Source organism: Euprymna scolopes, chromosome 42, assembly GCF_053919585.1.
Source record: "Euprymna scolopes isolate OS-2025 chromosome 42, ASM5391958v1, whole genome shotgun sequence".
Lineage (NCBI taxonomy): Eukaryota > Metazoa > Mollusca > Cephalopoda > Sepiida > Sepiolidae > Euprymna > Euprymna scolopes.
Window position 1 is genome coordinate 41858683 of NC_136523.1, and position 14225 is coordinate 41872907.

Here is a 14225-nt window from a genome sequence, read left to right on the forward strand (position 1 = left end):
GTATCGAGACACAGTGTGTTCGATCTGGCATAATAATGATTCATTAAAATTGTGGGGTCTGCGTATGCGCCTGATCCACAAAGTATGGAAATAAAAAATTAAAAAATTAAAAAATTAAAAAAAAAAGGTTATATGTACATAATAATATTTGATAAGTATATTTTAACTTAAATAGGGATAGTATAATAAAATTGCGGGGTCTGCGTTCGCGCCTGGCCTCCATAGAATGGAAATAGGCACAAACTTTAATAAAGACTTTTCATATCTATCTGCGTAAGTATGCTTTGATAATTATGTCTCAGTTTGAAGAAATATGGTATAAATTATGGGGTGTTCGTTCGCACCTGACCTCCATAGAATGTCTGAGGGAGTGGCACTCGTCTGACAAAATATTTTTACTTGTTTAATTTTTTTTTTAAATAAAATCGATTTTCTAAGTGTTCGTTTTCTACCTAACTGGCTAAGTTCTTAGTGGTTTCACTTATTTTAAAGCGTTTATTATGTTCATAAACGAGACCGCATATTTTTTTATATTAATATAAAAAGAATTTACTTATATACTGTTGTTTATAAAAGGGTAAAATCGATTTTTCTACCTCGCCGACTATGTTGTTTGTTGTTTAATTTATTTGGAATCGTTTATTCGGTAAAGAAAAAAAAAAACACGGAAAACAAACAAAAAATGTTACGACTGTTACGTGAGAACGAGAAATAATGTCCGGTATATCACATCTTAGGGGTCTTGATAATCGCTAAAAAATAGAAAATTAAAGAAATTACTGAGGGAGATTTGGTTTTAAAAAGAAAATAATAAATTTTAATATTTTTAAAATATAATTTAGAGAGAGGCGGGTGTAAAAAGTATATCTCCCTCCGAAAAACAACCAACAAAAAATGAAATTAAAAAGATTCTTGATAAACGATAGCGGAGTTTTCAATAAAATTGATTAATAAATTTATTTAGTGATTACTTTTTCTCTTAATGATTGATTTTAGAATTTTGAAGTAAAAATTTAAAAAATTAAAAATGAGTTAACGAGAGATTGTAAGCACATGGCATCTCTCGCACCAAAAAAATATTTCGCTTTTAATTTATTAGTTAATTTTTACAAAATTTGATAGGACGACAATAATGTTGATAATTAATAAAATTATAATTTTAAATAACGCATGAGTGCATTTGGTATGAGAGAAAACAAAAACATAACAACAAAAATAACCTAAATTCATGGAATGCTGTTGGCACATGTGGGCTGGGGTATCTGCCACTAGTTTCTCGCTCCTAAATAGGGTTTTAAAAAGAGTTAATAACCTGATAGGTCCCACACTGTCGGTCAAACACCAACCTCTGTCCCATCGCCGAAATATGGCATCCCTGTGCTTGTTTTACAAATACTTTAATGGTAAGTGCTCTGATGAACTCACAGCACTAGTAACCCCTCGATGTAAATACTCCCTACAAATCAGACAAGCAGAAAAACCCCACCCCCTACCCTGTAGAGATCCTTAGATGCCATAAGGTCTTCTACTCAAATAGTTCCTTTCCCTGGACTGCTACACTACGGGGTTCTCTCCCAGGTCTCTGGTTCCCTGACTTTACTGACATGCAAAAGTTTAAATGTAATGTGAACAGATATCTCGCTGCCCAACTCCCCACATAGTATCCCTGCAAAGTTGGTCTCAAATAGTAGCATCTTACGATTTAATGGCACTGGGTCTTGTTTGAGGAAAACAAGTGAAGCACAGTGAACAAGACATAAAAAATGACTAAGTTCAGCATTTGCTCCCCCAGTTAGACCTAAAAGTCCCTAGGGGAGTCAAATCCTGGTGAAAATTAACAAACGGTGCGGTTTTAGGCCTTAACATTAGATTATTTTAGTCAATCGTTTTTGGGTGTTTAATTATTACGTATGCAAAGTGCACTCACCTTTATCCAATTTGTAGTAAATTGTGTTTCTGTTTGTTTAGTTTAGTATTAAACAGTGGCACACTTGTAATTGGATAGTTGGATATAGAAACTTTTGCCACGAAAAGAAAAATAAAATAAAAAATCAATAAATAATACTTGTTAATAGGAAAATGAAGTCGCCACCAGAAAAAAAAAAACAACCATAAAAACCTAAGATCGGGAAGTAGCCATGATAAGAGTATCATATTACTTCAGATCAAAGCGAAAACTCCAACCGTCAAGTTAAAAGAATACTAACATATCCCCACTGTGACAGCATAACATCACAAAAACGTACTTCCCTCTCCTGCCTCACCCCTATTCCTTTTCTTCACCACACCTCCCTCCAAAACCTCTACTGCTCACATTCACAATGTATACACCCACTTTCTTCCATAACGTAAACCACACCCAAATATCTTATAAAAACTAATGTAATTTTGACTCCCGTTTGAATATCGATCCTTTTTTTGGTCTGATGAAGTGTTATTCTTGAATTGGGATTCTACTGGAACATGTATGCACATATGTAACATTCCAATTAGAAGCGTGCTAGACACATAGATTATTTTAGTTAATCGTTTTCTGGTGTTTAATTATAAAGTATGCAAAGTGCACTCACCTTTATCCAATTTGTAGTAAATTGTGTTTCTGTTTGTTTAGTTTAGTATTAAACGGGGTATCTTGAGATGGTGTTGAGGGATAACAAAAGGATGATTTCTTTCTTAAGTTAACTAAGTTATTTATGCTAGCATTTTCATAGACGCTTTTCGGTGAGTATAGTTATTAATTAAAGGTATGTCGGTTTTTAGTAAGTATAGTTATTAATTTGTGGTGTATCGGGAGTACTTTGTATTCTTTAACCTCTTTCCTTCGTTCATTTATTAATTAATTAAGATATTGGAACAGTGTCATACATTCTACATAATTTCTATTAGACATCTTAATAGTGCGATGTATATATATATGATGATTGCAACGTCTTGTCAGACGAGTGCCACTCCCTCAGACATTTAAAATCCATGATTCCAAATGCCTGAGGGAGTATCTATACAAAGATGATGTTACAGAGTCTTAGCTTTGTACGACAGCTAAGTCTCTCTCTCGATTCAAAATGTTGAGATCCAGCAACAAGCGAGAGCAAGATAGCCAGCAACAAATTAAACTGCAGACCAGCTTAATGCGGGTACTGATCTTCCGCTTTTTAAATCAGAGATTTGCTTCTCTTAGAAAGGTTGCCTTCACCACGGCTTACGGGAGCCCTCTCTACCCCTATACACATATACACACACACAAATATACACGGTGCTAGTTGGCCGTTGACCCAGAAAAAAGAGTTCATTCGCCCTTTGGAAGGTCTTGTTTTTAATCCTTCAGGGAGACCTGCCGCCCTCCTCACCGAACAAGTCATATATCTCTGTGTGTGCGTGTGCGTGTGCGTGTGTGTGTGTGTGTGTGTGTGTGTGTGTGTGTGTGTGTGTGTGTGTGTGTGTGTGTATTCCAGGTAGAAAAGTATTAACAAATTAGGAATAATTGAATCTCAACAAAGGTCGTTGATAGTGCTCAATCAAAAAGAGCAAATTATACATCTTTTTCTTATTCTTTATGTAAATGCGGTAATATCTTGCTACGATGTGCAGACCGTTTCAATCATATTTGATTTCATCAGGCAAAAAAAAAATTAAATTACAAAATTTAAAAAGGTTTCAGACCTTTTTCAAATTTTGAAGAAAGAAGACATGCCATGACTGACATGAAACAAAGCTAAAGTTCTTCTAGTATTTACATAAAAATTATATATATATATATATATATATATATATATATATATATAAGTGAACGTGCCTGTGTGTATGTCTGTGTACATTTCCCTACGCAATAACTTTGTCAATTTTTAGTCTGCAGACTCGAAATTTGACATACAGGGAACTGAGATTTGGGAAAATCGAGGTGATCGTTTTTTTGGCCATTAATTTAGAGCGATTAAAGGGTCAAAGTTCAACGATTCTACCTTTGAAAACTCTACCAAACTCCTCCGACAACTTTGGGTCTACGCACTTGAAATTTTAGATATCGGTTCCTTGGACATGGATCTAACTTAATAACTTGAGTTGAGCCCAAAACAATAAATTTTAAGGGGTCATAATAGGGGTCAAAGTTAAAAAAAATTACCTCTGCGGTCTCTTCCAAATTACTCAGACAATTTCTGATCTAAATATTTGAAATTTTACATACAGGGTATTCAGAGATACGGCAAGCTTTTCATCAGTTTGGGTCGAAAATTTTTAGTTACCAATATATAAATGTATGTATGTATGTATGTTTACATGTCTGCCTTAAACTTTCAATAGAGGCGACGGATTTTACCAAGATCAGTATCGTTTTAAAGTTCGACCTTTCATACAACAAATATCGAAAAATTGGCTAAAAACATTAATATCTTTCCCTTCAACTAGGCACTTTTCTACAGGGGGGGGGTCACTTTTTTCGCCGATCTTTTTGAAAGTTATCCTCTCCTTTAGATTGTCTAGCCTTAATTTTAAAAAAATATCGCTTCCGGTTTGGCGGTGGTCGTAACAGCATAAACGTTAGGTTTTACCCCGTTCTTTTCCTCCTTTGCGGTACGGGTTCGAGCCTGCCTTCCTACTACCACTTTTATTTTTTTTGCTCAACACACACATCCAAACATCCGGGCAACGCCGGGCTGAAATGCTAGTATATATATATATATATATATATATATATATATATATATATATATATATATGAGAGAGAGAGAGAGAGGGGGAGAGATTTAAACTTTTTTTCTTAAAGATACTTCGTTAAAAGGGATAGACACGCAAGTATTTACTCATTTTCGACATGTTGGTAATTCTTGGCCTTCGGGTCAAGATCAAAGTGTAGTATCTGTTCTTCAGATCTACACTTCAATTTCTTGTTCTCTGTCAGTGGAGGAGAAATCCTTCACGACTGAGACAATTTTTATTTTTGTTCCTTTTCTCCACATTAAAAAACGACCCTGGTGTCTAACTCTGTCCCGTGGGGAGACATTGTAAACAGTAACACCTAGCGTAAACTTGTTTCAGCCTCCAGTGTTGGCATACAAATATATAATAGATCATCTACATATTAACATGATAGTATGTGTTATTTTTTGTGTGTCACGCTTACATCTTTTTTCTTCCTAACGACTAGGGCCATGACAACAGCATATTCTTTTCATTGTTTGGACTCTCGAGTATATATCCGACACAATTAAACACAGTTAATCTATCGAGAACCACATCACTACATATAAAAGCATATAAGATATACACGTACACACTCGAGAGTCAGAATAATGGAAAGAATATGCTGTTGTCCTAGCCCTACTAATGGTTGTCGTTTAATTGTTATGACTTTCCATTTCTTTTAATAAATAATTTTACCAAACGTTCTTCATAAGTTTTGGTTTCGGTTTCGATTATAGAAGGAAGTAAAGTTATATATATATATATATATATATATATATATATATATATATATATATATATATATCAAATATTTCAATTATAGAAGGAAGTAAAGTTATATATATATATATCAAATATTTCAATTATAGAAGGAAGTAAAGTTATATATATATATATATATAATTATATATATCAAATATTTCAATTATAGAAGGAAGTAAAGTTATATATAAAAAATTTCGATTATAGAAGGAAGTAAAGTTATATATATATATCAAATATTTCAATTATAGAAGGAAGTAAAGTTATATATCAAAAATTTCGATTATAGAAGGAAGTAAAGTTATATATATATATATATATATATATATATATATATATATATATATGTATGTATATATATATCAAATATTTCAATTATAGAAGGAAGTAAAACACATCTTTCTTATAAACAGAATTTCATTCAAGGGAGGTAATCGCGCCTCATAACAACCAACTAATCGAAAACTATCAATCCAAAGATATATTTAAATTTAAGCCTATTAATATATAAATAAATAAATTTAATTAAAGAAAGAAATAAAGATAAATTTTCATCGCCTCCGTTCAATATCGAAATACAATGGATATCTCCACTGCGTGTGTAATTGTGAGGTAAGAGTTGTGCAATCTCCAACAACACTTCTCATGAATTCACATTAGTTGAATCTAGTGGAAAAGAAAGGACCAACACTGACTGGAAACAATGCCGCGATAAGCGGAGAGCACGTACAGCGTCTGGAATTCCCAAATGGTCACCAATTTTAGTATTGACCCGGTTAAACCTTGCTTGACTTCGGTGACCTAACGAGAACCGGGGTGTTAACGTTATTATGTGGTATTAATCAGTTATTAATTAGGATTAAATTCAAACAAAGAATTTTAAAAGTGTTGCACGGGGTGTGAGAATCATATTGATTGGTTAATCGTTTTAACCAATAATTTCTTTGCTTTCTTTATGAACGGCTGTTTGAAATTATATTATTATATTTTGTGAAACATTGATTATAATTGCTTTTTTTTCTTTTCTTTTCTTTCTATTAAAGAGTACCTGGCTGTTCCAAAGACTTAAAATGGATTTCGTTCGAAAGAAAGAAAAGTAAATGCGGTAAACACAAGCGTAAAGATCAAGATGAAGAGAATGATCACAGCGGGACGTTTGTACTTATATTTACAAGAACTGGGAACCTCGAGATTCAACAGTTAACAATCAAACAATGCATATAAGAAAAATCACTGATTTGTTTTAGAAGTTGAAAAAACAAAGAAGGCTAAAGAGGCATAAGAAATCAAAAGACATTGATGTGTTTTTTGTTGTTTTGTTCAAGGGCTGTGCAAAAAATTAAAAAAAAATAAAAACGAAACCCTTTTTACCACTATTTCATGCATAAAAGGAACTCTATCTATGTCCCTGTTTTTTGAGACTTTTCAAAAATAATAATTCCTTAACCTATGTTTACAAAAAACAAATACGGAGTTTTTTTTTCACAAAAGTCAAATAAGGGGTCATTTTTTGACAAAAAAACAAATAAGAGGTTTATTTTCACCACAATAAAACAAATAAGGGATAATTTTTACACAAAAAACAAATAAGGGATCATTTTTACACAATAAAACAAATAAGGGATAATTTTTACACAAAAAACAAATAAGCGATCATTTTTACACAATAAAACAAATAAGGGATAATTTTTACACAAAAAACAAATAAGCGATCATTTTTACACAATAAAACAAATAAGGGATAATTTTTACACAAAAAAACAAATAAGGGATAATTTTTACATAATAAAACAAATAAGGGATCATTTTTTCACAATAAAACAAATAAGGGATCATTTTTACACAAAAAACAAATAAGAGATCATTTTTACACAAAAAACAAATAAGGGATCATTTTTTCACAATAAAACAAATAAGAGATCATTTTTACACAAAAAACAAATAAGGGGTCATTTTTACACAAAAAACAAATAAGTGATCATTTTTACACAAAAAACAAATAAGGGATCATTTTTACGCAAAAAACAAATAAGGGATCATTTTTACACAAAAAACAAATAAGGGATCATTTTTACACAAAAAACAAATAAGGGATCATTTTTACACAATAAAACAAATAAGGGATCATTTTTACACAAAAAACAAATAAGGGATCATTTTTACACAAAAAACAAATAAGCGATCATTTTTACACAAAAAACAAATAAGGGATCATTTTTTCACAATAAAACAAATAAGGGATCATTTTTACACAAAAAACAAATAAACGGTCACTTTTTCTCAAAACTAAATAAGGAGTCATTTTCCTCAGAAAAACAAATAAGGGGTCATTTTTTCATAAAAAATAAACAAATAACCTTATCCCTGAATGGCTTCCGGGCCTTGATAAGTGGTGACTACCGTGTAAAAAAAAAATACGGAGTTATTTTTTTCACAAAAACCAGATAAGGGGTTATTTTTTCACAAAAGTCAAGTAAAGGGTCATTTTTTCACAAAAAATAAACAAATACGGAGTAATTTTTTCACAAAAGCCAAATAAGTGGTCATTTTTTAACAATAAAAACAAATAAGGGATCATTTTTTCGCAAAACAACAAATAAAATACTTTTTTCACAAAAACAACGGAGCTATTTTTTACACAAAACAAATAAGAGGTCATTTTTTACAATAAAAACTAAATAAGGGGTCATTTTTTTACAATAAAAACCAAATAAGGGGTCATTTTTCACAAAAACAAACAAACACGGAGTTATTTATTTCACAAATGCTAAATAAGGGGTCATTTTTTACAATAAAAATAAATAAGGGATCATTTTTTCACAAAAACAAATTAGGGTCATTTTTATCATAAAAAGCAAACAAATAATGGGTCATTTTTCACACTCAAAGAAAATGAATAATGGATCCTTTTTTACAAAAACAAAAATAAGAGTTATTTTTCGCAAGAAATAACGGGGCCATTTTTTTCGCACAAACAACAAATAAGGCTCATTTGTTTTTTTTTACAATAAATAGATAAGATGTAATCTTTTACCAAAAACGAGGTATTTTTCTAGAAAAAAAAACGAGGTATTTTTCTAGAAAAAAAAACGAGGTATTTTTCTAGAAAAAAAACGAGGTATTTTTCTAGAAAAAAAAACGAGGTATTTTTCTAGAAAAAAAAACGAGGTATTTTTCTAGAAAAAAAAACGAGGTATTTTTCTAGAAAAAAAAAACGAGAGTATTTTTTTTCACACAAAATCGATAACGATTATTTTTTACGCAAAAACAAAGGGTCCTTTTTCACAAAGAAAAAACAAAGGGCCATTTTTTTCACAAAAAGAAATAAGGATTATTTCCCCCCCCCTCCCCCCCCAAAAAAAAAGGTTCATTTCTCACAAAAAAAAATCAAGACAATTTTTTCACAAACAAAAAAAAAGGAGTCGATTTTTTTCACTAAACAAAATAAGGTTACATTTTTTTACAAAAACAAATCACTACTCACTCTGTCTATAAATTTCTCGTAATATAATAATAGGGGCCTTGAAATAACTCCGGCCATTGTTTCGACGGGCCGTTTTAACGAAAGGATCACTATTTAAAGGAAAACTGTCTTACCCCTATTTATAGAAAACTTTGGGGAAAAGGCATTAAGGGACTTAAAACAATTTTTGTTTCAGTGGGTTTGTTGAGAAAAATATTGCCATTTAACAACAGGATTAATATTTATACAAAACCTACCCATTCTTTATTTCAAAACACAAAAGAAAATAGTCGGTTCTGTTTCAAGGAGTATTTTTTTTTTAAATAAAGCTTAACTTTGTTTTAAGAGGCCTTTTTAATAAGAAAAATTCAACGTTTTTGTTCCCGGAAGACGTTCACAAAAATAAGATATCGGCAACCTTTAAAAAATCCTTAACAACTGTTTCAAGTGGCGTTTTGTAATGAAAATATCACCATCTTGTTTCTAGACAAAAATTACACAAACGAATATTCGGTCTCTTTTTATCAAAGAGCGTTAAAGAAAAGGTCAATCACTTTTGTTTCAAATCCAGCCTTTGTTTCAGCGGAGCATTTTAACGAGATGACTATTTAACAACCAGATGTCCTACCTTCAATTTCTTTAATTCCGAAAGGAAAAAATAGTAAGGGCCTTAAACAACAACCCAACGTTTTTTTTTTTTTAACATCCGGGCCATTAATTCGAAAGAAAAACTTCCCATTCTCTATTTCAAAATTACTTTAAAATAAGATAGTCGGTCTCTGTTGCTAAGAAAATTCTTTTTAAAATGACTTTTGTTTCAAAGGGGGACTTTTTAAGAAAAAAATCACCACAATTTTTCAAAAAGATTTTCACAAAAAATATATAAAATAACCTTTTAAATCTGTTTCACATGACTTTTTTTTTACAAAAAGATTAGCATTTAAATAAATTTACACAAAACACGGATACGCTGTCTCTGTTTTGGGGGGACCGTTCATTAAAGAAAGAAGAAACTTAATCAAAAAAAAATTAAAATAAAACTCATCAATATTTATTTTGAGTAGCCTTACAGAAAAAGGTATCAATGGCTTTTAAGAAACCCTAATGTACTTTTTCAGCGGACCTTTTTTTAGTGAAAAGATCGCCTTCCTGTTCCTGTAGCGCTTTAAAAAAAAAAAAAAGGATATGCGGTCTCTGTTTCTTGTGGCCATTCAAAAGAATGTCTTCAACGTTTGCTTTCAATGACCTTTTTTAACGAACTATCATCATCATCATCATCATCATCATCTACTTCATCGAAAACAATATTAGGTCTCTATTTTTAAAGGACATTAAAATAATCCCCCGACTTGTGTTTCAAAGGGCCTTTTTTATGAAAATATGCTTCTAGAAGAAGTGCCAAACGATATTCGGTTTCTGTTCCTATTGGCCTTTCAAAGGTCTTGTGTATCAAAGAAAAAAAACTTATCATAATTTGTTTATAGAGGACTAAAAAAAATATCAGCTCTCGATTAGTTGAAATCTTCAACAACTTTAAAGTACCCTTTTTAACATCCTGCGTTTACAAAATAAATTTTAAAATGGAGTCGGTCTCTGTTTCAGAAACCTTAAAGATAATTGAGCCTCTGTTTTGAAAAGGTTTTATAAAAAAAAAAGAGAGAGAGAACCATCCTCTTTATTGAGGTAAATTAGAAAACATGTCTGGATTTTGTTTCTAATGGCATATCAAAAACAATCATACACCTGTTTCAAAGGACTTATTTTTGAAAACAAAAATAAATAACCATTCACTCATCCTAGAGGAATTTAAAACGTATCTTCGATCCCTGTTTCTAAGAGACTTTTAAAAACTTTTAACATCTGCTTCAAAACCCTTTTTTATGTAAAATAAAAATCATCCCCTTCTACAGAACTTCTTCTATGGGCAATTAATAAAAGATTCCAGATTCTGTTTGTAGGCACCATTCCAAAATTTTTGGTCTCTATTTTAGAAATCCTTAAAAGAAAATTAAAGAAAAGCTAATCACTTACTGTTTTAGAGTCTGTTACAAAAACAACCCGGCCTCTGTAGGGATCTTTCCAAAAAAAAAAAACGGCCTCTATTTTAGGAAGCATTAAAAAGGGAGGCTTTAATTTCTAGGGACTTTTCAAAGAAAAAATAATGGCCCACTTTTTTTAGGTGCAACTAAAATAATCCCAGTTAATTAGTTTAAAAAATATCGGGCCCTATTTCAATATTCCTTTAAAAGCAAACAACTAGCCTCTATTTATAGGAAATTTTTAAAGAATAAGTAATATTTTATTGATTTTAGGGACTCTTGTAGGGACCTTTAAAAAACTTATCTCTATTTTAGAAGTCATTGAAAGACTAGTCTCTGTTTCATGGGACATTTTAAAGAAAAGGATACTGACCTATTGTTTTTCGAGACAATTAAAACAATCCGTCATCTGTAAGGATCTTTTCAAAAGTGTTGGTCCCTATTATAGGCACCATTAAAAAAAAAAATAACTCGGCTCTGTTTTTAGTCATTTTTCAAATAAAAGCTCATCTCCCATTGTTTTTAGGGAAATTAAAAATAATTCCGGTCTCTGTAGGGACCTTTAAAAGAAAATGGCTCTTATTTCCATGTCTCTGTAAAGCAACTAACTAACCTATGTTTTTAGGGTTGTTGCAATATATATATATGCATTTTTTAATTTTGAAAACAAACATTTTCAGCCTCTGTTTTTAGAGGCTTTATATGGGATTTTATAGATTTATAGGGGATTTTATAGATTTATAGGGGATTTTAGAGACTTTTTCGAGGATTTTGCAAGATAAAAATCACAACTTTTTATTTTTTTATTGTTTAACTTTTAAAAACAAATATTTTCGGACTCTGCTTTTAGAGGCTTTATAAGGAATTTTATATCTTTATAGGGTATTTATAAGAGATTTTAGATACTTTTTAGGGGATTTTGCAAAATAAAAATCATAGCATTATATTTTTTTTTTATCTTTTAAATTTTGAAAACAAACATTTTCCGGCTCTGTTTCTAGAGGATTTTGCAAAATAAAAATAACATTTTTGTTTTTTTAATTTTGAAAACATACATTTTCAACCTCTGTTTTAGGGGGATTCTGCAAAATAAAAATCACAGCCTTTAATTTATTAATTTTTAATTTTGGAAATATACATTTCCAACCTCTGTTTTTATGGGGATTTTGCCAAATAAAAATCACATTTTTTTATTTTAATTCTTAATTTTAAAAACAAACATCTCTAGCCTCTATTTTGGGGGGCTTTTGCGAAACAAAAAATCACAGCGTCTATTTCTTTTATTTTTTATTTTGAACACAAACCTTTCGCGCCTCTGTTTTTAGGGGCACTGATACCAACGCACAATGCATATAAAATTCTTAAACCTCTCCTATCATCTAAAAGTCGACTATGAACTTAGCAACACAACAGACATGCAAAACACGACTCCCAGTACGGCGCTGGAGCAATCAGCTGGCGTGCTTTTCATCGTCCGTGCAATAGCAATGGTCACAATCATGGTGACCGCCGTCTTTGGCAACCTCCTCGTCATCATCAGTGTCTACAAGTTCCACCGGCTGCGAATGCTGACCAACTACTTCATCGTCTCCCTGGCCTTTGCGGATCTCCTAGTGGCCTGCATGGTGATGCCGTTCAGCGCCGGTATTGAGATTATGAACGGGCAGTGGTACTTCGGACAGCTGATGTGTGACATCTTCAACGCAAACGACGTCCTCTTCAGCACGGCGTCTATCCTGCATCTATGCTGCATCAGCATGGACCGCTATATCGCCATCATGTATCCGCTAAAGTACGACCTACACATGACCAAGGTCCGCGTGATGCTTATGCTAATACTCACCTGGGTGTCGTCGGTGTGCATCTCGTATATCCCAGTTCACTCCCAGCTCTACACGACTGAGGAGCACATTCAAAACCTCCACAACGAAACCGACACCTGCCTGTTCGTTGTCAACACACAGTACGCGGTTATATCATCTTTTATCTCGTTTTGGATACCGGGCGCAATCATGGTGTTTCTATACGTCAAAATCTACCTGGAAGCCCGGCGACAAGAAAACGCTATCCAGTCGACCGTCATGCTGCATACTAACTATCACAGTGGTCTTTTGACCAACGGGACACGCTATACGGACCCTTCAGACCAAAGAAACGAACGAAAAAGAATCAGACGAGAGCATAAAGCAGCCAAAACTCTCGGTATTATCATGGGCGCTTTCCTAGCGTGTTTTGTGCCCTTTTTTACTTGGTATGTCATAACGACCATTTGTAAATCAGACTGTCCTTATCCGAAGGTTTTAGGTTCGATTCTCTTTTGGATCGGCTATTTCAACTCGTGCCTGAATCCTATTATATACGCCTATTTCAACAAGGACTTTCGAAACGCGTTTATCAAGCTGTTAAAATTAGAGAACTGCAGTTGTCTACAGCGCGAACAGGACACCATACATTTAAATTATGCCACGAACCATTCCGACTACAAAGACTCTACAACACTTCATATATCAGACAAGGGGCGGCACGATGTTTGATTTGTTCACGTCATATTAAAAGATAGACACTTCAAAGCTAAAAAAGAAAAAAAGAAATACAACAGGAAAAAAACTATTTACACATATTTTTTTTTCAAAATGGCTGCCGCACAATGATCGGTTTAAGTTGTGTATCGATACGAAATATTAACGAAAAAATAATACCGCAGCAATTATTTTTATTCCTCAGAATAAAATAATTTACTTGTTCACATTTATTTAGTGACTAAAAAAGATGATTATAATAAAATTTAAAAAATATTAAATATATGTATGTATATATATATATATACATACATATATATATATATATATATATATATATATTTACGAAATGACTGCCGTTACGAAATATTAACGAAAAAAAAAAAAGAAAACAATCCCGCAGTAATTTATTTTTTATTCTTCGGAATGAAATTATTTACCTGTCAACGTTTGATAGACTCATAAAAACTACAAAAAATAAAATAAGATAAACCAAAATATATTTATCAATTTAAAAAAAAAATGGCTACCAGAACGAAATATAAAAAAAAGAAATCAATTCTGCAGCGAATTGCTTTTTATTTATTCTTCAAAAAAAATGGTTTATCTCTTCACGTTCTGCTTCTGGCGGACTTTTAAATGCTACAAAGAAAAAAAAATCCAATAAAATATACAAAAAAAATTTAAAAAAAACGATGTTTTCAAAAAATGGCTGCCAGAAAAACAATTGCTTGCTGTAAAGTTTACCGGTACGAAATATTG

The 14225-nt window shown here is 31.9% G+C and overlaps 1 protein-coding gene and 1 long non-coding RNA gene across 2 annotated transcripts in view; both read left to right on the forward strand.

Annotated features, from left to right (window-relative positions):
* The window catches only part of LOC145267041 (uncharacterized), a 689166-nt gene extending 682019 nt beyond the window's left edge, over nt 1–7147 (forward strand). The window contains exon 6 of the long non-coding RNA XR_013864812.1: nt 6486–7147. This is a non-coding gene — a long non-coding RNA (uncharacterized LOC145267041). The remainder of the gene's footprint in view (nt 1–6485) is intronic.
* Nucleotides 7148–9702: 2555 nt separating this feature from the next.
* On the forward strand, nt 9703–13628 carry LOC145267040 (octopamine receptor beta-2R-like). Its single transcript, XM_080122981.1, has one exon. It carries the CDS (start codon nt 12291–12293, stop codon nt 13476–13478), a length of 1188 nt encoding a protein of 395 aa, XP_079979107.1. The 5' UTR covers nt 9703–12290; the 3' UTR covers nt 13479–13628.
* The last annotated feature ends 597 nt before the right edge of the window (nt 13629–14225 follow it).